This window comes from Trichinella spiralis (genome assembly GCF_000181795.1).
Source record: "Trichinella spiralis strain ISS 195 chromosome Unknown Scfld6, whole genome shotgun sequence".
Taxonomy (NCBI): domain Eukaryota; kingdom Metazoa; phylum Nematoda; class Enoplea; order Trichinellida; family Trichinellidae; genus Trichinella; species Trichinella spiralis.
The window spans coordinates 4,878,424-4,901,740 of record NW_003526945.1 but is presented as its reverse complement, the minus strand read 5'-3'; the positions used below and the strand labels follow the sequence as shown (position 1 = coordinate 4,901,740).

At 35.5% G+C, this 23,317-nt stretch overlaps 8 protein-coding genes across 8 annotated transcripts; 6 read left to right on the top strand and 2 right to left on the bottom strand.

The window, feature by feature from the left end:
* Positions 1-390: 390 nt before the first annotated feature.
* Tsp_08861 (TBC1 domain family member 2B) lies at positions 391-4,409 on the top strand. The gene is made up of 19 exons (XM_003374086.1): positions 391-475; positions 545-707; positions 770-1,173; positions 1,280-1,320; positions 1,348-1,408; positions 1,583-1,665; positions 1,721-1,986; positions 2,109-2,221; positions 2,281-2,384; positions 2,433-2,438; positions 2,470-2,659; positions 2,709-2,757; positions 2,846-2,975; positions 3,038-3,175; positions 3,278-3,349; positions 3,604-3,759; positions 3,796-3,933; positions 4,004-4,180; positions 4,251-4,409. Exons 1-19 carry the CDS (start codon positions 391-393, stop codon positions 4,407-4,409), a joined length of 2,535 nt encoding a protein of 844 aa, XP_003374134.1.
* A 387-nt stretch (positions 4,410-4,796) lies between these two features.
* Tsp_08860 (hypothetical protein) lies at positions 4,797-6,118 on the bottom strand. Its single transcript, XM_003374085.1, has 3 exons — positions 6,074-6,118; positions 4,949-5,242; positions 4,797-4,916 (listed from the first exon to the last, which is right to left on the bottom strand). The coding sequence occupies exons 1-3, from the start codon at positions 6,116-6,118 to the stop codon at positions 4,797-4,799; spliced, it is 459 nt and encodes a 152-aa protein (XP_003374133.1).
* Positions 6,119-7,828: 1,710 nt separating this feature from the next.
* Positions 7,829-9,767, top strand: Tsp_08859 (conserved hypothetical protein). The gene is made up of 7 exons (XM_003374084.1): positions 7,829-8,001; positions 8,158-8,449; positions 8,506-8,861; positions 8,943-9,114; positions 9,179-9,331; positions 9,485-9,497; positions 9,607-9,767. The coding sequence occupies exons 1-7, from the start codon at positions 7,829-7,831 to the stop codon at positions 9,765-9,767; spliced, it is 1,320 nt and encodes a 439-aa protein (XP_003374132.1).
* A 713-nt stretch (positions 9,768-10,480) lies between these two features.
* Tsp_08858 (hypothetical protein) lies at positions 10,481-11,252 on the top strand. Its single transcript, XM_003374083.1, has 4 exons — positions 10,481-10,540; positions 10,571-10,811; positions 11,000-11,142; positions 11,211-11,252. The coding sequence occupies exons 1-4, from the start codon at positions 10,481-10,483 to the stop codon at positions 11,250-11,252; spliced, it is 486 nt and encodes a 161-aa protein (XP_003374131.1).
* Positions 11,253-11,313: 61 nt separating this feature from the next.
* On the top strand, positions 11,314-11,680 carry Tsp_08857 (putative waprin-Phi1). The gene is made up of 2 exons (XM_003374082.1): positions 11,314-11,515; positions 11,574-11,680. Exons 1-2 carry the CDS (start codon positions 11,314-11,316, stop codon positions 11,678-11,680), a joined length of 309 nt encoding a protein of 102 aa, XP_003374130.1.
* Positions 11,681-13,248: 1,568 nt separating this feature from the next.
* Positions 13,249-13,792, top strand: Tsp_08856 (conserved hypothetical protein). Its single transcript, XM_003374081.1, has 3 exons — positions 13,249-13,347; positions 13,469-13,626; positions 13,690-13,792. The coding sequence occupies exons 1-3, from the start codon at positions 13,249-13,251 to the stop codon at positions 13,790-13,792; spliced, it is 360 nt and encodes a 119-aa protein (XP_003374129.1).
* A 2,769-nt stretch (positions 13,793-16,561) lies between these two features.
* Tsp_08855 (hypothetical protein) lies at positions 16,562-17,395 on the top strand. Its single transcript, XM_003374080.1, has 6 exons — positions 16,562-16,567; positions 16,710-16,823; positions 16,950-17,016; positions 17,063-17,169; positions 17,196-17,321; positions 17,369-17,395. The coding sequence occupies exons 1-6, from the start codon at positions 16,562-16,564 to the stop codon at positions 17,393-17,395; spliced, it is 447 nt and encodes a 148-aa protein (XP_003374128.1).
* A 4,018-nt stretch (positions 17,396-21,413) lies between these two features.
* On the bottom strand, positions 21,414-22,268 carry Tsp_08854 (forkhead box protein D3). The gene has a single exon (XM_003374079.1). It carries the CDS (start codon positions 22,266-22,268, stop codon positions 21,414-21,416), a length of 855 nt encoding a protein of 284 aa, XP_003374127.1.
* Between the last annotated feature and the right edge of the window lie 1,049 nt (positions 22,269-23,317).

The window sequence follows — 23,317 nt, the reverse complement described above, 5'->3', positions numbered from 1 at the left end:
AACAAACTGATCATTAAATAAATTTAAAAAAGTTTTGATAAAAAAAATTACTTTAATTATCAAAAATCTTATTTTTATAGCATTAAATTTTAATAACCAAATAGCAAGCAGTTGAGATGCAATTAATTCCTGATTTCTAGTTTTACTTCGGTAATTTGTATTGATAATGCTTTGATGAATTGTTTGTAGTGATTTATTTTGCATGTTTTTGAAACATTACGTTACTGAATAGAAGAAAAGCTTAAAATTATGCATATTGTAATGAATTTTCATATTACAACATCATATATGTTACAGAACGTATATTTACTTTACATGCACTGTGTCTTTTTTTAAATATATTACCTTAAAAGATTTATTATTGAACACTGAGTATCTGTTTATTGGAGTATGGCAGCATCAACTTCGAAGGAAATGCTTCCTCCAGAAACTGGTAAACGCCACTCTGGATATTTGAAATTGATAGAAACAATTGGTTTGCTTGTTTGCTTTTTGTCATTATCAGTTCTTAGATTCCGATTTAAATATTGTTTTTCTGTTTCAGGACCGCTGAAATCTACAAAAAAGAGGTGGTTTGTTTTAGAAGAAAATGCATTATTTCTATATTATTACCGATCTGAGCGCGAATTCACACCTGTTGGGAGGATTTATTTGCCTACCGCTGTGTTCACATACGATCCGAAGCAAAATTGCACATTTGTCATACGGTTCAGTCATCTGCATTGCTGTTTCCTCTTTGCTGTTTAAAAGGGAAATTTCACCTTTTCAGGTCCAATGGAGAAAGTTTAATTCTTGAAGCGCCCGATTGCAAATCTCGCCTCTATTGGTTGCAAGCGTTGCAGACCCAGCGTCGTATTTGCATTGAATCACAGGCAAAAGAGTTCGGCAGTGAAGCTGAATTGTTTCCCAAATTGCCCGATCTGGCAGAGTTTCTTCCATCTCTTGGATTTTCGTCTGCGGATAATTTTTCCATCGAACCAGCTGCAGAAACTGAAGAAAGATCGTCTGTATTTTACGTAGATGAAAAGGGCGGCTTGCACGAGAACAGTTTTCAGTATCCTGTGTCAGAAGGTGTCAATTATGACGATAAGCAGACTTTTTCTAACGCTGCAGATGCTACGACGAAAAAAATGCAATATCTCAAAAGTAGCAAGATTTCGGCAGCTGAATCGGGTAAATGAACTGAATGTCTTTTTTGAAAGTTTGTTGTGTAGGATTGTTGTTGATCTCAGTTGTTGCTTAATTAATTTTCAGCAAACTTTATTCTGTTATTTTACAGTGACGCGGAATTGTAAATTTGTTGTACAAAACATTTACTTGGTATTATTATTATTTTTGTTTTTACAGATTTTTATTATTCTTATAGCTTATACTCTACCATGTTTATTGAATAATGAACGAATTATTAGTTGTTCTGTCAGATGAATTGCATGAGGTAATTTTGATGTTAATTTTTAATCAGCTTTATTTACAGCGTTTTAAATTGTCACTGACTAAAATATACTTTAATAAATTGCAATTTTTTTTAAATTAAAATTACTTTTGCTCTGTCGATTCGTGAGATGTCATTTTTATTTGTTAGAAGCGAGTCAAAGTGCGACCAAATTGAATGGTTTTAATTTTTCGTCGTTTCCTTTGTTACGTTCAAAGAAAAACTACGATGAGGTAAATTGTCAATGGTCAATGTGATGTTGCTTATTTGGTTGTTTTTCTTTTCAAGCTGATCACAGTAGTGAATGCGCTGAAAGAGAGATGTTTGGATTTGCATGATGAAGTTGCGGCTAGTCGGGATCTGATTCAAGTTTTGCAGAACAGTATCGTGGCCAACAAGGATCAAACTGCGGCTTTGCAGCGGCTGATAAATGCTACTGGAAACGAAAGTGAACGATTACAATTCTATTTAGATACAGAATCGCAGCGAGCGCAACTGCAAGCGGAAAATGAAAAATTTAAATCTGAGCTGAAAAAAGCTACAGATAAAGTGAAGTTAGTTTGATTTTGTGTATCTTTGTGAAAATCCAAAACCATTTTCATACCGCTGTACCATTGAAAATTGGCAACACTTTAAAGAATGATAATCAAGTTTTATGATTGAATATTTTTTTTAGAAATTTTGAAAAACAGATGCTAAAACAAGTCGACGACATGGAATCTTATAGACAGGCTCTTCGTTCGAAAGATGAAATTATTCTTCGTTTAACAAACGAGTGCTGCACTCAAAGTGAGTTGATTAAATTGTTCAGTGTGAACTGTAGTGTAATAGTTTTATTTTTTTAATAGAACAAGATTCTGTAAATTCGGATTTAATTCTTGACGCAGTCGAACCATTTTTTGAAGATATAGAAATTACTGATGTAGTTGACCAAGAGGTGGATAAGATGAAAGTAGGCCTGTCTGTGTAGTATTTTTGTCCAAATTGTTTCTTTTTTTAGCTACTGGTGTGTTTGTTTTGTTTCTATTTTATTTTAGGATTTGGTGTCTGGCTATGAAACTCAGAATCAGTTTTTGAACAAGGAAATTTTAGAATTGCATAATCTCATACGGCACATGGAAAGTCGTGAAATTAGTCATACTAAACGCTACTACAACATGGAGGCACAATTTTATCAGCTGAAGAGTCGTTATTTACTTTTGTTGAATCATTTCCGTCCCAATAAAGGTATAAGCTGTTGCTAATTGATTCAAATGAAGAAAAAGGTTGATTTTAGTTCTTTCGCTTAATGTTGTCGAAGAGTTGGTAAAAGAAGCTAGAAAAACGTTGTTGGACGACAAAGCGCAATGCGATTAGTAAGATTAAAGAAAAATGATACGACGGAAAATCAAGATGCACTGAATTTTGTTGTAGTTTCACTGATGATTTGGGATTTTATTTCACCGCATCGCATGCCGGCTCAGGTAGCTTAAATGAAGAACTTGTACAAAGAGCAGGTGATCTGCAACGCAAGTCGGATCAAATTTCTTCGAAGCAAAAAAAAGTAAATTTTTGGTTTTTGAAAAAGCGCCTTGTACTTTTATGCTTCATTTCTATTTATTTGAGGAAGCGGATGAACTGTATTTGGACTGGCTTACCCGTTGGGATAGTTTTTTGGTCAACTTTTCCGGAAGGCTTCTCGAACCGAATGCTGAACTTAAACAACTGATTCGAAGCGGCGTACCACATGCTTATCGTGCAAGAGTTTGGAAAGAGTTGGCATTTCTTTTTTTTTCGTTTTCGAGCAATTGTTTTTTTTTTGATTTGCTTTGCTTTTCGACAGTCTGATTAATAACTGGGTGAAAGATACACTCGCTGAAGTGGGCACTGGCTATTTCACCTGCTTGTGCCGTCAGGGTCTTGCCAAATCGTCTGAAGGTTATGATCCATCTTTCAAACAGGTACTGTTAGTAATTTTAGTATTATTTTTCTTTAATTCTGCCTAAAGTGAAAGTTACGATAAAATGAGATAAACATTAACGTGTGCATTGTCTCTTTTTTAAGCGGTTTTTTTTATATGCATACTGTCGTATAGTATTAATGATAAGCAGGGTTTAATTTTGATTTTGTAAAAAAAGAAAACAGATATCCTGTTTTTGTAATGTTTCGGTTGTTAACAATTGGAATTGAAGATCGACTTAGATTTGGCAAGAACTCTTCCGCACAATCGTCATTTTGAAGACATGCAAGCGGAAAAGATAGAACCGCTGCGTCGCGTGCTTTACGCATATCGGCAGCACAACGCCGACATTGGATATTGCCAAGTTGATCGCTTTGATTTGTTGATCGTTCTTTTGTTGATTTCTATTTTCCACTTTGATTAGGGTTTAAATCGACTGGCGGCCGTGGCGTTGTTGTATCTTTCAGAAGAAGACGCCTTTTGGGCTCTTGTTGCCATCATTGAACATTTGCAGCCTCGAAATTACTACGGTCGAACGGTAATTGCAGCTCAGGCGGATCAGGTGAAATTTGCATTTGTTATTTGTTTTTCTTCTCAATCTTGCTACTTCGAATGATATAATTTTATTGTAGCGCGTGTTGGACGAAATTGTGCATGAAAAATTGCCCAAAGTGTATGCACATTTGCGTTCATTTGAAGTGGATTTGTCGTTGTTCACGTTCAGCTGGTTTCTCACAATTTTTGTCGACAATTTTCCCCATCAAACTTATTTGAACATTTGGGATTGTTTTCTCTTCGAAGGCAACAAAGTATAATATTCATTTGAAAATTAATTGAAAAAAAAATTTTTTTTTTGCATTTTCTAAAATTTTGTCGCAGGTTTTGTTTCGTTTTGCCATTGCTGCTTTGAAGTTGAAAGAGGATGAAATTGTCGCCTGCAAATCGTCCGGCGCGCTTCATTCGTGTCTTAGCAAAATTGGTGAATCGATGAACGACTACAAAGCACTCGCTCAGGTAAGAAGGCGGGAGAGACTTTAAAATTTAAATTTTGTTTATTTCGCAACAACGGTCGAATCATCATCATTGGAATGAGGGAGGGAGGGAGGGAGGGGAGATGTGGTCAACAGACGCACAGCTTTTCCGTCGTGTGCAATTCCGAGCTGAAATCGAACGCGTAATTAATTCGTCCACCACAACAATGTTGAAGTCGACTCGTGCCGCGGTTGGCTTTTCTGTTCACTTGATGAGTATTGCTTTTTTTGCTCTGCTGCACCAGAACCGCTTCGTAGGTGATCATCTTTTCTGCATATTGCTTTTGTTCATTGTCTTTTGTTTTTGCTGTGCAACAGACGACCACATCTATGAAACCAAAAAAAAGTATATATATATATATATATATGGATATTTATGCATTTCTGTTCTGGTTTACTTTTTGAATTTGGTATTTTCTTGTGCAATTTTTCCGTCAACGCTTGTTGTGGCGTTGATGTTCGGTCGACGCGATTCTTCTTGAACAAATCCCATCGCCAAAACGACGACATCACCCTGGAAAGTGCTTTTTTTGGAACCTCACGTACAGCCGTTGGGCTTTTTTCATTTGTAATTTCAATTTGACGGCACAGTTGGGGTGGTTTTGTTGGTTTCAAATTTTCCACCACTGATACTCGACGACGTGATTTTGGAACAACTTCACCACGACGCTTGTTAGCCAAAACGCTGCTTCCATTGACAAATCCAAGAACGATCGCCTTCTCTTGGTTGATTTTGTTCTCATAAATTGGATCAAAATCTTCCACAATTGAACGACTGCCAATTGGTGACTTGTGAGTCGATTTCAATTTTTCATAATCCATCGTCTGTAGGCGATGTTTCTGAATGGAAAAAAAAGAACAAAGCAACATTGTGGTGTGTCTTTGTAGCATTGCTTGCTTGCTATGCATATATATATATATATATTGAATTTGAAGAATAATTTGGGGTGGGGTGGGGGAGGGGGGAATATCGATAATTTTCAGTTCAATTAATTGTGAAAGTGTAAAAAATTTTTTTAAATCTTGCACAACGAAACAGACGATTGGTTGGTTGGTTGTTGTTTTTTTCTAATTTGATGCATATTTATTTGGTGGCATCATCGACTTTTGTGCTTTGGGAATGGACAGCGTTCGATTGTTGCACAACGCTTTTGATGACCTGAGAGATTAGAGAATGCTGTTTCTCGTCCTGGTGGATTTGGACTATCAGCTTCGGAAACGCTTCTTCACCCGGCGCACATGCTCATTTGCTTGACGGATATTGTCCAAACGATTGTCATCGCATCAGTTTATCAAGGGCAGAAAATTAGTGGTTGCGCAATTGATTCCAATTCTTCTTTTTGTCTCCATTTATTTATTAGCTTATTTTAACACCTCGATATTTACGTTTTTGGCTGATGTGATTTGCATTTTTCAACGAGCAAACAAATTTATCCACATATGCTGGACAAATGGACGGACATCAGTTAGAAAGTAGAATTGTGTAAAAATGTGGCATATTTAATGTGAAACAATTTTCTTTTCAAATTTATATTCAGTTCTGCAAATGATACGTGTCGATAGGTCCACGTTGATGTGAAAATAAAACCGAATGGCAATTTCCAATAGCGCACAATAGGATTTGGGTAGAATATGATGTTTATTTTGGAAATTAATTAATTTAAAACTTACCATATTTACTGAGGTGACGTTGAAAAGGGCGAAATAGAAGGCCATGCTTTGTCTGGCAAGATGTTGTTGAAATGGAATTTCGATATTGTTTCTTTTGAATGTAAATTTACGAAACACGACCTGCTGCCGGTTGGTTAAACGGTCAGTTGTACGTTGTTGGATGGTTTGTATATTTTATTCAAATGTTCGTCAGTGGAGTGGAGTGGAGTGTGGAAAATGCCGCGCTGGGGGCAACTTTTGATTGGTCGAAAACGTCTTGCATGAAGTCGAAGCAGAGACACCACTCGACTTGGACGACGGTCCTTTGCTTGCTGCTTTCGCTTTTACTGCCTAGTTAAAGTTCAGCGAGCGCAAAAATGTTTCCCATTGATCCAATCAATTGATCATTTGCACACGTTCCTAATTGTCACTTGTCTGTCTATTTATGTGCATACATAGAGATGTAGATGTGTATGCATGTGCGCATATCTTGTCTCTCTCTCTCTCTCGCTCTCTCTTTGTGTGTGTGTATATTTGTGTATTATTTATGCGGATCGTTTGTTTTTCATGTGAAGCGGTTGATTGCCATTCCGTTAGTACTTTTCAAAAGAGGAATGGTGTTTTCAGGCATCGATTTTGGCGGGCATCGTTGAAATAAATTGCTGATGATGTTAACGAACTATTCGGCAACGTTCACACACACATATATTTCCATCCATTTTTGATCGAAATATGTATAAAGTTGAACGGAAAAAAGCTTTTCATAGATTTTCATTTTTCACGTAGAATTTCTAATAACGGGGCTCTAGTATTGTGCATTGTATTTTGTGTGGAAATGAAATTCTGTTGTTCAAATGATGCAACAAATTCATGTTACATTTACGAGGGAGAGCGAGAGAGAGAAAGTTGAATTTGTAATAAGAAATCGAACTATGGAAAATTAGCATTGATGTTCAAGGAATATTGAAAGAGCGGAAGTTGTTCGTCATAATTTTTACTTGTTCTCCGATGAAATTCAATTTCCCGCAATGCATTTGCACAATTTGTTCGTTATTTATTTTTGAACAATAATAACGCAGATATGGGTGAAATTTTACCAATTGAACAATTTCATAATTGATTGATACGAGAATGCACGGATGGAATTTGTTTAATTTGAACAAATGCTCCAAATCAAATTAGATGAACCCGTAATTGATGCAAATTTTTCACAACTTGCATCTGTTGCAATTAGCTTACAGCAACTGTTGTACTGTGTGTTTGCTTGCTTGTTTTCGCGGTTGAACTTTGATTTGAAGTGTACAATTTTGAATATGTTTTTGTTCAGGTTGCTTTTCGAACATTGAATCCATTTTCTCAGAAGCCTATTGAACAAAAACGACAACTATATCTTGCCGAAATTTTGGTAAGCATTTTCCCACCGTTTGTATTCAAATTTTTCATACATCAAACACACGCGTTCATTATTCTTTTTATTCACGTGTATTAATTTTTAATTTTTTGATTTTCAGGCAGAAAACTGACGCATTTATTTATAATTGAAAAAGAACCTTTGTATTTGTGATGATAATTGTGATTTGTTTGTTTGTTTTTTCGGGGGGAATGATTTCGTTAATGATTGGTTCAGTTGTTGAATAAAAAAAAAACAAACGGTTGAAATTTAGCTCGAGTTCAATCAATTTCTCATTTGCATATTTTGCTGTTCGGTTCCGCTGAAAATTTTCCATCCCCCATTGATCCACCAAACCGTTGCCGGTTGTGCAGTGCCGATTAAAGATGTTGAAATTTTCTCAACAATTTCACGCCAAGTTGAAAGAGTTGAATTGTCCAAATGTACAGACGGTGAAGACGATCGATTTTATGCCGCTGTTTTTGGCCGGATCCAATTCTGTTCAATTCTTTTCGTGGGTTTGTGAAAATGCTCAAGCGCCTCTGCAAAGCAGAAAAAGGTATTTCGATTAAATTGCCAAAATCAATCTCTCTGTTCAATGTGGTAAAAATTTCTATATTGCAATATTACAATTTTCACTGATAGAGTGTAATTGTTTTGAATTGGGCCAAATTCATGATGAAATTTATTGAAATTTGTATTATTATATTTGTAGTGATGAAGAAAGTGAAAAAGAACAAGTGGAAAGAAGTTGTGATCAAATTGTAAATTGTAATAAGCCGAAAGACGATTGCTCATTGCCGTTGTACAGTGGAAAAAATGGTGGTGAACAGCAAGTCGATGATAGTGGATCAGCAGCGTTGTTTGACCTGTTGCGTGAATGGAGTGTGCAAAGTCACGCCGATGCGGAATTGAATCGGCAAAAGCTTGCACAGATGCATGGATATGATGATCAACGACAACAGTATGCTGCGTTGAAAAAGAAATTTGCTCAACTGGAAAACATGGTCAGCTAGCTCTCAGCGTGTTATTTGTTTTCATTTATTAATTTGCATTTTATTAGTTCGACAAAATTGGACGTCGTTTTGATGATATGCTGTGCTTGAGTGGCCGTTATTCGCTCGATCAAAATTTGCTATGCTTGCCGTCCAAATTTGTCGCTTTAACGTCGCATTTGAAAATTGCCAACGACTTTGTCCAAATCTGGGAGCGGAATTTGGTTGAAATGGAAAATCGTCTCGACAAGATCAGGACGATCTTCTGGCAAGCAGATTTGACCGAATGGCGGGACAAATTGTATTCGGCAAATTTAGCCTCAATTATTGCTCAAGTTCGTTCGGAATGGTGGTCGAATTGGAATAATCTCGAAAATGCGGCTGACGTTTTCGACGATCTGCCCACAGACCAACAACACTTGCAGTGAGTAGTTGGGGAGTAGCGGTGTGCACAGTGGAAATTGTCCAGTTATTTAAATCCCTTTTTGCACTGTTGTCAATTCAGAGAAGCTGTGGTTCAATTTCGCCAACAGAACGAAACACTTCGCCAAAACATCTCATCCTGTTTGCATTCCATTGCTAATATATCCACCGATCGTGATTTGGTGCCGATTTTGAAAGCCATAGCCGCCGTACAAGATACGATGCTATCCGACTACGAGCAACTGCTCAGAGGGGTAGAAATTATTTTGTATCTTTGTGAATTTTGTTTTAATTTTTGTGAAAAATTTCCAATTTCAGCCCAAACGCTACGTCAGCAGGTTGATTTCGGACGTGGAATCGACGTTGATCTACAGTGACAAATTTTGCGAAACGTTTTCCACTTTGTCGAACAATTTGCTGAAAGCGAAACAATTGCTCGAAAACGCGGCCAATTTGAAAACTTCATTTCTGGTATGCTTTTTCAATTTTTGCCAACCTACGAGCTTTACATGCACACGATAATAATAAAATTGTCCCAGGTCGTTGACAGGCTTTATCTTCAAGTGCTCACTACTCGAGTGATTGCAATTTTGAATTTAAAAAAAAAGAACAAATAAATTGTAGCTTTTGATTGAACGTAAAAACTAGCTGGCCTTTTTGTTTTGTTAATTTTTTTGTTTTGTTTTTGAATAATGATGTGCAGGTTAGCACTGTTGGATGACACTGTATGTATGTTATTGTGTTAGGAGTCGGAGGGGATTTTGAAGCGCAATTTGGCATTGGTGAAGATGGTGATCGAGCCGACGACGACCAGGGTCGATCAGTGGTCTCAAGAAACTGCCTGTTGGCATTTGGCGAGCGAAATCGACGTGAACAATTTGCAAAAACGGGTCGACCAATTAGTTGACATGTAGTGTAATTTTTTTTGGTTAATTTTTTTAAACTTGTTTTGAGCATGCATATTCGTCGATGGGTGCAAGCAAGTAGCATTTATTTGTTGTTTGTGCTTTTTCAGTTACTGTCGGTGCTCGGCTGCGGTAGTTGATTTGGAGAGCAAAGATTTGAAATCGTTGCACAACCGTGAAATGCAACTGCACGCTCGACTGAACGATTTGGACGACTTGTACGATCTGTTCGATGAATCATCATTACCATCACCATCATCAGCATCATGACAGCGGGGGATTGGACGTTGATTTTCAATGAATAACATTCATGAATAACATCGTGTACAAGTTCAATGATCTTTGTCAAAAGGAGAGCTGGTGGGGTAAAGAAAAAAAGGAGGCAACAACACGTTGCATATTGTTGTCGTTTGTGTAGTTCATTGAAAAATGATTTGGCATTTTTCTGAAAATTGCTATTCAAATAAATCAAATAAATTTCACATGCTTTATGAAAGGGCAAGGGAATAAAAAAAGTTGGCCAACAATTTGAATTGCAAGCTGTTGGTGCAGTTGATGATTTTTTTTTCCCCGTACACTTTTATCAGCAAAATGGGACTTGTATTTTTCAATTGTCACGTTGTGGAGAGGCACCGGTTGTGAAAAGCATTGATCAAAAAGTGAAAATTAAAATTGAATCCGAAGAAAAAGAAGAATAACGAACCAGTTCTGGTCAATGGCAATGGCTTATTTGAATGAACCGTGCCGGAAAGGCAGAAAATGTGTTGTCGATCAGGTTTGCTTGAGGAGCAGATATTTTAAATAGCATCGCACATTGTGTGCACAAGCGGTCGTCGACTTGGCCATTGCAGGCTCTTGTGGTTGGACTTTTCTGCTGCAATTGTCCATCTTGACACCAAGCTTCTCCTCTCTTTATCTGTGTGCATTTCTGTTTTTCCGAAGCAGAACCGAAGGAAGATTTGTAAAATTTCACGACTGGTGTCGTTTCAGTTTCTCTTCCACCGCGCGGGATGTTGGCAATATTTTCATTTGGAAATCGTTGAAAAGTAACAATATCTTCTTTCTTTTCGCTTTCATCAACCGATTCACTCATTTGCATGGGATCCATTGTTCAGCAAGTGCAATACGTTTTGGAGTGAGTGGAGTTATTATTTATTCGATTGAAAAAAAATTGCAAAAATTATTAACGGCATTTCTCGAAATGATCAGAATAATAATAATAATTTATTATAAGTTCTCAAAGGAACAACAGAGCGACGAATACAAAATTTAGCATCAATTGATCTTCGACAATGGCAAGTTCGCATTTGCATTTTCAGCATCATTATCCAATCTTATCAATCATCTCATTCCGTCGGTGAAAATATTCTTTACCGCGTGATTTGTTCTTTTTTCCAAAAAAATAATAATTAAATTTATCCATAATCTTCTGATTTTTTTTGCAGACCAATAATTTATTCGCACCATTACGATGTCAATGTTGGTGAAAGTTGGAATTCTGTCATTATTCGCCTTTGCGTGCATTCTTATTAACGCAGGTGAGCGAGCATGGAGCTTTTGCTGTTGATTGGTGAAAATTTGCATTTCGTTGCAGTTGCAGAACGAGATGGACACTGTCCACTATTTTATTACGACTATCGATCACCGGATGCAAAAGATAATTGTCACAGTGACGACGAATGTCCGCCCAAACGCCTCTGCTGCGAGACGATCATGGGCAAATATTGCCTTCTACCTGAAATCAAACTGAGTAATGGGAGAACAATTTCGCTCAATTCTTTCGTTGGACAATTTTATGCTAATTTCAGAAGCATGTTCGGATGGATCACTGGCGCCGGTTGCTTGCATTGAACACTGTCCGGACAATTACGACTGCGTTGACAATTTGTGCTGTCCGGCCAATTTGAATCGATGAACAGTTTTAATAATTTATTACTGTCGAGCTTATTATTTATTGTTTGGTAAAATTTTTTACGACAAAACTTTACATTACCGTACAAATAAAATACTTTCATTCTGCTTGCTTTGTGTCAACTTGTTGAGGGAAAATTTTAGCAATTATCACTATCGACGCTCAAAATGCTTTTTCACTGTTGTTCAATTCGTAATATGACAAATTTAAATATTGCTGCTCACTTGTACAATGCATTCGTTGTTGGCGCACATTTATGCAAAATTTTCAACCGTAATCTTCAGATTCACTTACTCGAGCAGAACTGACGTGCCACATGCAATTAATTTACTAAAGATGATGGATAATTTTTCAATTTATGAATAGTTGGTTTTGCTTCTTCGCTGTTCAATTATTCTTCATCATATACAATTGATCAAAAATTTATTATTTTTTTTGACAATGATAACTGCGGACTGTATTCAATTTGTAAGTAACTACCGAACATGTTATATAAATTATTACATTTTTTTCTCTTTCACTCGTACACGACCGTTTAATTGTAATTTATTACCATCGAAAAGATTATTTGCCTTGTGATTCTTTTTTGTCTTCCATCGTCCAATAAATGCTGCATAAATTTTGGCTAGATTGATTTATTAGGAAATAATTCCAGGTTTGAAATAAAAACGAACAACTATCATGCTAATAATTTTCAATACTTTGAATAATTTATTTTTCTTTGTTGTTTTGTTGCTGTTGTTCTTCTTCTTCACGGTAATGACGTTGTGCATTTTTGAACTGGTTGATTTCAAGTTGAATGCGTTAACATTATTAGCATGCTTTAAAATTACACACCAATAGTTTTCATTTGAACAGTATTCACATGAATTATCATCACTATAATCTGTGGAATAATTAATTCAGAGGAAAAAGTTTTTTTGCAAAAATTATTAAAAAGAAAAACATGCTTTGCTGTGAAAGTTGATTGTCACAATTAGAAAGCAGTACAATTAGTCAACTGTCGAAATAGATGTTATCAATTTTGTTGAAACACTTTTTCAACTTGCTGCTGTTTAATTAATTTATTCACTGTTTTTTACTGAAAAAATTTCTGTTGAATTGCAATTATTAAATAGCAAGCTTTTTGATTTGTTCAATGGGCAAAACTTTCATTGATTCTTTATCAAAAAGCTAGTTTCCATTGCATCATAATATGCAAAACAATGAATAATTTTAATCAGGCGTTTTGTGAAAAAAAATAATCACATATTTACATTTACATCATTGATTGTAGAAGTTATCAATTGTTATAAAGTTTTTATTATTCCATCGTCGAACGGTTGAATTGATGCTAACGCATTATATCAGAGCAGCGAACTGTATGAAAAATAATGCGCTTACGAGGGAGGACTTTTGTTTCTTTCTTAGACAACAAGTGTTGCATAAGAATATCTGCTTGTTATAATATTCATTTATTGTATATGGATGCAGGCTCGGAAGTTGTTCATAACTGTTACTGCTGAACGGTGTAAAACTTAAGTTTCACTATAGTGCTTTAGCATAGTAAAGAATTAATTGTTTTATTTGAAATGCGCACTTTAACAGATGTAATAGTAGTAGTAGTAGTAGTATACTGTTGTAAAATGAATGCTCAAGAGTGGAAAAGTGGGCATTTTACACTGGATGTTGTTAGTTTGCATGGGTTTTTTCCTCTACGTTTCCCAACTGGCCGGATGTTAGCTGGTTTGTTTGCTTTTTGATTGGTCCGGGTGGAATGGTGCGAAAAGTGAGCCGTTTGATTTATTCCAGTCAGCCGTTTCCGCGACGCCGTGGCTGCCGATGCAGCAGCCATCCGCGGCTAACAAACGAAGCTTCGTTGCAATTGTGCAGGGAAAATGGATTCTCGGCCGATGCGAAAACAGTTGCACAAACAAATTTACCTCGGCTGTTTTTGACGTCGCCCCAAAGTAATTCCAAATAAACAGCTGCTAACGTCAGTTGGGCATAAATTTTCATCAATGGAAGTGAAGCAGCTGTCGAAGCTCAAACGTTGAACAAGAGCCAGCTAGTCTGCCGGTCGGTGGAATCACCTTCGCAGACTGCATGGCGAACGAACGAACAATTGCCATCTGAGCAGCAGAGCAAAAAAATGATTTAGCATAACATTTAATTCTATCTAAGTAAATAAATAAATATACATGTCTACATACATACATCCATACACGCAAGCACCCCCCCCCCACACACATATATATATTTATATAATACGTATATGCTGTATAAATCTTTCTCTCTCTTCATCTCTATATCATGCTAACTAACAGGTTAACATTCAACATCTGGTTGTGCATAATTTTCTTCTTTAATTAATTCATAATCAAATTGAACAACACTTATGTAAATGTTTGAAAAAAGAAATATAATATCGAATATTGAAAATTGGAGAAGTGGATCATTATTCATCGTGTTTGTTCTGCTTATTCACTTATGTATTATAATCACCTATATAGCAGCAGTTTGCAATTGAGAACGTTTCTTTGCAATTTTTTCTTCTTGTCAAAAATATTTTGTTTTCAATATTTGCTCAAACAATTGCTATTGCATAATTAAAATTGTTTTCCTCAAATAACTTTGTTTTATAAAAATAAATTTCAAAATAACTATAACTTGCACGATGCATGTTTCATGTATTATTTCAAGAATTTCATAACTGAAACATAATCTCCCAGTTCAAGTAGTAATAATGCAATAGAAGAGAAGTTGTTGGAACAGTAAATTGATCAAAACGATACGCATCAATTTATAATGATCAAAAGTAAAACATGTCATCAAAAAGAGGTAGTTTCATTTTTCAACAAGCATAATTCCAATAGTACAACAACAACATTAGCAGTAATAATATAACTAGCAGCTGCTTTCATAATATACTTTCGAATCACGCTGCTTGCTGTTTGTTATTGTGGCCTGAGATTGTCAGTTAGATTGCTCAATGATTCAATAATATACTTAATATCCAGTTTTATTTTATTTGCGATTGTTGATGAATTTGATGGAAAGCTAAAGAATAGAAAAAAAAAGAAAAATCAAATTCTCCTCTTAATGTCTGCAATTCAATTTGCAGTTGGAAAGGGAAAATCCTTTGAACATACATAATATATCCATTGAACTTGGCCCATCAACAAGCCCCACTGCTTTCAGAGGCTAATTTGAAAAAGTGTGTTCAATTTATTTTTTCTTCAAACAATTAAATAGAAAAAAAATTTCCTGAAAAAATACATAAACATGATCGCAATCTTTGTTTTTACTTTCAACTTCAAAGCAAGTGTTTTCAATATTGGGTAATTTATTTTCATGAATTTTTTCAAAAGCAAATTCATCTACTGTGATTGAAGACGGCAATTTGTTCAATATTCCAAATAGCAGCAATTTGAAATGGTTTCAACATTGTTAACTCATCCAAATAATCATATGCATAAGTTCATTGTTCACTATTTTGCTGTTTATTGACCAAATAACAATTAACAGCAGCATAAATAACCCACTTGCGTACTATATTACGTTTATGCTGTGATGGAGTGGGTTAGAAATTTTAGCGTTTTAATTTCACCTCAGCTTTTGACTATTTTTCCATCTTAAACATTAATATGCATACTGCATACAAATTATCGATCCTATTTTGTAGATATTTTACTTAAAAAATCAAGTAAATTTGTAACTGTTAAGTAAATTTTTAGTATTGTTCACTGTTTGTTTTTTAATATATATATATATATATATATATATATAATTTAGGTATGGGAAACTTTTCAAGCGTAACACTTTCACATTTCTGATATGATTAATTTGAATTCCCATGAAAAGTGAAAATTTCCAATCGAATAACTGAGAAGGGACGTTTTGTAAATTGTACACCACTTGAATATATAATGCGGAAGATTGATTCAATTGAAAATAATATTCTTTTATTTATCAACCATTAATTTCTTAAAGAAATTATTAAGCAAAAGTACTCACTCACATCAATAGAACTGCAGTAAATTAATTATCCAAGTACTGATTATTTCAAAGATACTTCATATACAATAATGGAAAATTTTTGCAGCTTAATAAACAACAAACATTTTCCATTTCTAATGCATTATGCTCGTGTGGCTATTACAGTCGAACACAGCAACTCTAGCTAATCAAATGCATTTGCTATTTGACCAGGGGCTGAGTGAATTTCTCATCATCAAATGGCAATCTATTTGAAATCGAAGAAGAAGATTTCAAAAGATAACCTTAAGCTGAAAATCTGAAAACGGACCTTTGCCAGAATGTTTCTTATTTTATCATAATTTTAAAATGAAATAAGAACAGGCGCGTTTGAGCAGTTTTGAGCAAGCTTATTTCAGGCTGTCCAAATGTTTTTCATGTGTTGTTTGCGTTTATGAAAAAGATAAAGAATCAGTGTTATCTTTTTGCAATATACTGTGATGATTGGGATTCACTTGCTTGAAATCTAATTCGTAACTTGCATCTGAATAAATTTTTGCAACTTTTAAATTTTCATCTCTATATGGAAATACTTATCAATTTTTCTTCTATTCCATCATTATTCCTACTGTTATAATGCTTTTTTTATACTAAACTTTTTTTATTATGAATTATTATTGTTGCTTCTTAATCTACAAAAAATATCAAAAGCGATATATGCTTGGTCAAATTTGTAATTGAATTTGCAATATTTGCAATTTTTTCTCATCTTAGCATTATTTTTTTTGGTTATTTCTGAATTTGCAAAATTACAACTACTCTACACTAAAAATTATAAATGAAGAAACTTTGAAATAATACTAAAAAAAGATTCAATTGGGAAAAAATAACAGATCAATGTTTGTGATGAAAATAACAAACAAAGTTATGAACGTTAATTAATGTTTTGCATTTTGAAGAATTGTCCATTGTGCTGTTAAGCAAATCGATTTGTGACAGTTGTACTTTTCAAGGCTTTTGGGGTTTTTGTTTTCTGTGACATAGCGGTATGGTTAAGAGTGAGGATTAGACGCAGATTGTCACCTGGTCATTCTCTGCTGTTGACCGTTTACCACAACAAGTGACCGTTAGCGTTGTTTCGCAATTGGATGACCGATTGCGTCTCAACTGGCACTTGTCAGCTTGGATTGTTTAAAAACAGATACTAACAAAAGCTAACCGGCCTGGGCAAACACTTAACCAGCTTTGGAACAGATGCATTTTCTCGACGAATCAAGCTTTTGCATTCAATTCGAAAAGGTTTTCAACTTAAAAGGCTTCGATTGACACAATCTTTGCCCAGTTGCGCACAGCTGAGCTGCTCGTGACCCTTCAGCTCATAGGTAAATTGTTACTTCAATAATTGATATAAGAAAAGGCGAAACAAAGAATCCGGCGGACGGATTCAACCCGAATCGATACAATTCAATTGCATTGCCGCTGAAATAGCCAATCAGAAGAAGACTTTGCTTTGTGCTGTTGTCGTACATATTACTGTAATCGGCTTTTAATAATCTAATAGAAACAAGCATCATATCCGCTAGACCGCTGTTTGCTGATCGAACACCCGCCGCCTACATCACCTGGACTTCAACGCACCGTTCGGACACTTCGCATGCACCTGCTTCTCTCTCTTGACCGGAAACTAGTTAACTTAGATTTTAATTTCAATTTTTATTATATCCATTGTTGAAGCAGAGATTGAATTTAACGTTGGACTGAATTCAACTTTCAACTTCATTCCATCATCGCTTGGAATTACAACTACAAATAGCAAAAGCATCACGTGCAACTTTGCTTGTAAAGTTGCTTTGTTGTTATCGAATTGAAAAAACTTCTACTAACTATTGTAAACATATTTTGAAAAGCAAAACAAAATTTGTTTCTTCGATTACAATTTTGATAAAGTTGTAATTTGAGAGGAATAACTTTTGAAAATTTGAAATTGAAACCTCACATCAAGCAAGAATTGGTTGATTTCGATTTCACAGGCAATCGGTTGTGAAGGAAGCACTTAATGATTTCATAATTTGTCAGCTTTTCGATTAGCCTATTACAGTTTTAATATAAGTTCTCATTCACAGATAAGATGCGTGTTGTGCAACAACTACTATTCAACATTATTGATACATTACGTTGTTGTTTACAATCATCTCTTACATAAAGCATTATAGTAACAATTTTACTTTTTATTACTTTAAATAACAATTGTAATTTGATTCATGTTAAAAGTGCACTGTTAAAAGTTGACACATGTGAACAAAGCAGACTGTTTTTAAAATAATTTATAATTTCAAAAAGAAATGATAAAAAATAAATCATGTCTTGTTCAAGATGTTTATACATCAAATGAATGCATGAAAATTAATGTTCTCATTTGTCATCACAAACTTTCACTTCACTTACTCTCTTTGCCATGAATCAAAAAATTTCTGCACTGCAAAGTTTCTTCTACATGCATATATATATATATATATATATATATATATATGTCTACTGCTGTTATGCTTTCTGTTCTTGATACGCAAAATGAAAGCCGTGTTATTTAAGCAAATTTGTAATGCATACGTGTTAAGTTAAGGGAAATTTGATAAGTGCAATGTTATTTTTAGTGAATCATTTCAAAAAAAAACAAAAATAAGCTATCTGAACTCTGTATACATTGAAAGTAAATTGAATCATCACTAAAGTATTTCAAACTAATCATAGCACATCAGTGAATTTTGACAATGAAGATGTTTGAATTCTGAAATCGAATTATCTCTTAATGAACAGATAAATTACTTTATGGAAAGTAAACTCTCCATTTTTCACTTATTAAAAGTGTTCTTAATCAAATTTCTAAAATATTATCATTGTAATAAATAGCACATCAAAAGTAGAAAAACGACAGAGTGAGTAAAATAAAAATTTCCACAATTTTCATTGAATTTAATAAGCAGAAAACGAACCTTGAACTCAGCATAGAATGATTACGTACGCGATGGTTGATGAACAAATATGGATATGACTAACAATAACACTTCAATTTCGTGCTCTAAAACGGATGTATCGATAAATTAGTCAACCAAAAAATCTCTAAGGATACAAAGGCAAATTTTCATGTAACACTAATTTTTAGCACAGAGGCGTTGAATTCTGTAATGAACAGTTCAAAGTCATAAAAAAATTATTTTTCAAAAATTTGCATATTAGTTTTATTTCCAGAAAAGTGAGCATGTATTATAGGAATGTTGTATTAAAGAAGAAGTTCTTTCATTGATAGTTTAAGGAAACTTAATCTTCTTCTAGCGAGCGATCTGTGTGTACAATCGTTGTTACGTGTCGATGGGCCGCTCTCAGCCGAACGATAATGTTATTAATAAATCTCTAGATGACTATATTGAATTTCGTTTGTACATGTAACTTCTTCAATAGCAGAAATTGTTATTCAGAAGACAAGCACGGCTTGCATTGTTCAACCGATTCTTAGCTCTAGATGTTCTAGACAGGTGCGAGTGTAAAGTGCGGCGATGCGATCTGCATGTAATTTCATCTTGGACAACAATTGTCCAAAGCTTATAGCGTTGCCGGCGTTAGGAAAATCAGTCCCGTCTTTGCGCATTTCTTGCTCAAGTCGATGTCAAATGACGACGATACAGCGGCTCAAATTCAACAACTCGCCATTCACTCTCAAAGAATGTCATGCCATTCTGCTTTTGCTTCATTTGTGCTTCTTCACTCACTCTCTCTCCCTCCCTCTCTCTCTCTCTCTCTTTCTCTTTCTCTTTCTATGAGTTTACTTTGCCATGTAGCCGTGATATATTATTTCTTTATTCAATAGTAGCTAGCACATGTTCAATAGTAATGGAAAAAGAGGACCTCTGAAACGAAAACAAAGCAAAAATTATTCCAAACGATACTGTCTGTCTTTCTTTCTTTTACTCTTATAAATCCATTTCAATACTTGATGCTAATGAACATCCATTGATAAAACATGCTTTTATAACAAATATACAACGGGTGATGGATATTTCGCCCCAAAACTTGAAATTGTTTTATTGTTATGATCAGCTTCAATCTTCCTATATTGCTTCACTAAAAGCGTTTATTGATAAATTATTTTAGTAATAAAAAACAAAATACACCCTATTAAATCTAGAAACGCTAGATTTTTTTCAAATGAAGACACTTAAAAAAAATTCTCTTTCTCACGAACACTACTACTCTTTCACAACAACTTTATCGATTTGCTTAATTGGTTCTTTTTTGAACGCTATCAGTTTTACGAAAACAGACCGTTTTGTTAATTTTTTGCTTAATTTTAAAAATTTAACATGAAAAAAAATAACAAAGGCTGATTTTGTATTTTTTAAATCGAATTATTAACAACAACTTTTCAACATCCCGTCTTATGAAGGCGTTCATGCTTGCTGTTTTGGCTTGATGAGCCAGTTCAGCAAGCTCTGTTCGTTTTGACATTTTGAAAGAAAACATTAAGAAAGTCAGTTTTATTTCATAAAGTTTAGAACTTTTCTGCCTTTCAAAAGGCAAACAAAAAACAATTAATCATCATTTTAGCAGTATGATTAAATAGAAAATGCTGTTTTCCAAAACATGCCATTTTATTGAAAAACACATACAATCTTAGCATCCAATTTTGATAAAATAGCAATGAGCATGATGTGCAATTTGAAAAATTTATTTTTAGCTTTCATGCTACTGTTAGCATAGTATATTGCTCTTTTCTACTAATATTATTGTTACCATTTCAATTCATCTTCATAATAAAATCGTGTTATCCTTGTGGTAATGTTCTTGTTGTGTTCTTCCGATGCAATCAGTTCATATTTGCAATTGCAGTTGTCGCTTTTAATAATGATAATTTAATAATAAGTTTTCCTCAGCCATTCTGCTTCTGGACTGTGAAGCATAGTCCGAATATGAAAATCGCGCAAAGTATGCATGCGTTCGCTTGCTAAACGCTAAGGTTATTATTTTTGATAAAGTTTTCATTTTTTTTTCTACCATAGACAAACTTATTAAATAATCCCTTATTCTTAGAAAGGATTGTAAGCAGTTGTTTGTGGGATGTATTTTTAATTGGTAAACATGCTATTCCTGTGAGAGCTTATATGGAACTGCTTGCTTGGACAACATCAGGTTAGGCAAATTGGATAACTCTTCCATATGCGCAATGTACGCTTACCTGGACATATAGCGAAACAATTATACTCCACTAATTCACTTTGGACTATTTTATTCGACGGAAACAGTAAGCTGAAAAGAATACGCTTTGCTGTTCGCTGTTGCTGTGATGACCGGTTCGATGTGTTATCATTGTTATTAATCTAATATGAATATCGGCAAAGGAAAAAGTGATGACGCCTGATAAAATTTACATAGCAACTGCGGAGGTGAGCTCCGCCTGTTGATAGCAGAAACAGCGAGAGCAAGAAAAAATCAAAGCAATATAATTTGCCAATTCCCGTTGCGTCGAAAGAAGCGCAAATGAAATAAATTTCCAATAAAAAAGTAACACGGTGGTGTGTTTAGCAATGATGACAATCCATGATGAGTAAGAGCGACTGAACGACAACAAAAATGAAGTGGCTGTTTTATGAAAATGAAAAAAAGAAAGAAAGCAAGCAAAGTGAAAAGGAAACAAATGAAAAAATTTCAAGAAAATAATAATACACGACCCGTTAATTGTATAGCGGGCCAAATTTGTACGAATATACAAAAAGAGAAAAATCACTGGTCAAGCGGTGGTCATCCATGGTCGGCAAATTTGTCCCTTGTTGGGCAGAACGGCCAGAACCGATTCGCGGACTGGGCATGCTTCTGACGATTTCATCAAACGTTGCAACGGTGGCGGCATAGCCGACGGATGCTGTGCAACGATCGGCGCTTGCAAAAGTGGCGGTGGCCGATAAGCGTTCATTGAATCCAAAATGTGGTCAACGGAGAAAACACCTTTCGCTTGCTGAGAATGACGGTCCTGCATCTCTTTCAGCGACAACGCCAAGGGCATGGACAAAGTGAACGGACGTGGATTGTTTGCACCAATCGGAAATGCCATATTTGTTGCCGGCAGTGCCATGCATCTTGGAGTAGGTAACAGTGGCCCTGCAGCCGACGGAGGAGGTCCCAATATTCCGTTCGATGGATCCAACAAGCTCAAATAGTGACCAGTCTGAGTTGGCCGTTTGAATCGTTTCCGTCGACGCAAAAAGCTGCCATTGTCGAACATATCCTCACTCGCGGGGTCCAAAGCCCAGTAGTTGCCTTTTCCAGGATTACCGGGTTCACGCGGCACTTTGACAAAACAGTCATTCAAACTGAGATTGTGTCGTATGCTGTTTTGCCAAGCGGGGAACTTTTCACGGTAATACGGGAAACGATTCATAATGAACTCACAAATTCGACTCAACGTCAGCTTTTTTTCTGGCGAATTCAAAATTGCCATCGTTATCAGAGCAATATACGAGTAGGGCGGTTTGACTGAGGACGCTTTGCGTCGATCGGGTTCCTTTTCCACCGGAGGAGTGGGCTCTTTGGGTGATTGAACTGAATCGCAAAGTATTTCGTCCATGGAAAAGCGTATTTTCGCCATTTCGAGACGCCTGTGCGCAGCTTGTGTGCAAGAATAGCACCACAAACACACTGGAGTCGGCCAATTCCACTTACTGACGATCCAACGTGCACCGAAGCGTCCCTGCGCTGTTCGCTCCGCCTATCAGCCGCCTCAGCTCTAATCAATCCGCTTTCGACCAATCAGCGTTCGCCTAGGTGGGTAATCATCAGCGCCGGCTGCTAAAGGGTTGCACTTGGCGTAAAATGGCCAACGGCGGAATCGAGTTTCGCCGGTGACAAATGGCCCATATCAAGAACTTATTTTGCCTGTCCAGCTTTTCGGTCGTCGGCTAACAACAAATGCTTTTCCCGTTGCCCCAACAAATGACCACTGCCGCCGACCTGGACCATGCCAAGCGAATTATTCGCTTGCCAATTGGCTCTGCACAAAGACGAAAGGTGCTTTTTTGTGTTCAGCTTGCAGTGGTCCAATGTTTTCCCATCTTCAGATGAATCAACTGAAGCCACTGCCCCAATATAAGCGAAAATAGAAACAAAAAATGACGATCGAAGCCAAACCATCACCAAAACAAATGAGAAACAATTTCACTTGTCAGCTTTTTTTTCCACTTTGCTGCTGCGTAGCACTTGTCGAAAGGTTTTTTCTGTTTTTTTTCCAACTTTATCTATGCAAATTGCTTGCTCCCACCGCTGTCCATTGTCGATGCAGTTGTATAAATGCTGAGGGGATTTTGGTTAGCCCAACCAATTGCTGCTTTTGCAAAATAACGATTCAGTCAGTATTAAGCATTTTGCACAATTGTAAAAAATGGACAATTTCAAACAGATGAACGACAAACAAGAGTACAAAGTTGGGCACATTTATATTCACTTATATTTAGAATAGATAATACGTATGTGAAAAAGTTGAAAAAGCTGTACTCGTCATTTTATTCGATTTGAACAAACTTTTCAGCTGTATTAAATACATTAGCGTCGTACGAATCTGTCTGAATCGAATCTTGTTTGCAGTTTTTCTCATAGAACATTATGTATTCGACAAGTCGAAGAGTGAAAATTTTTTTCTTT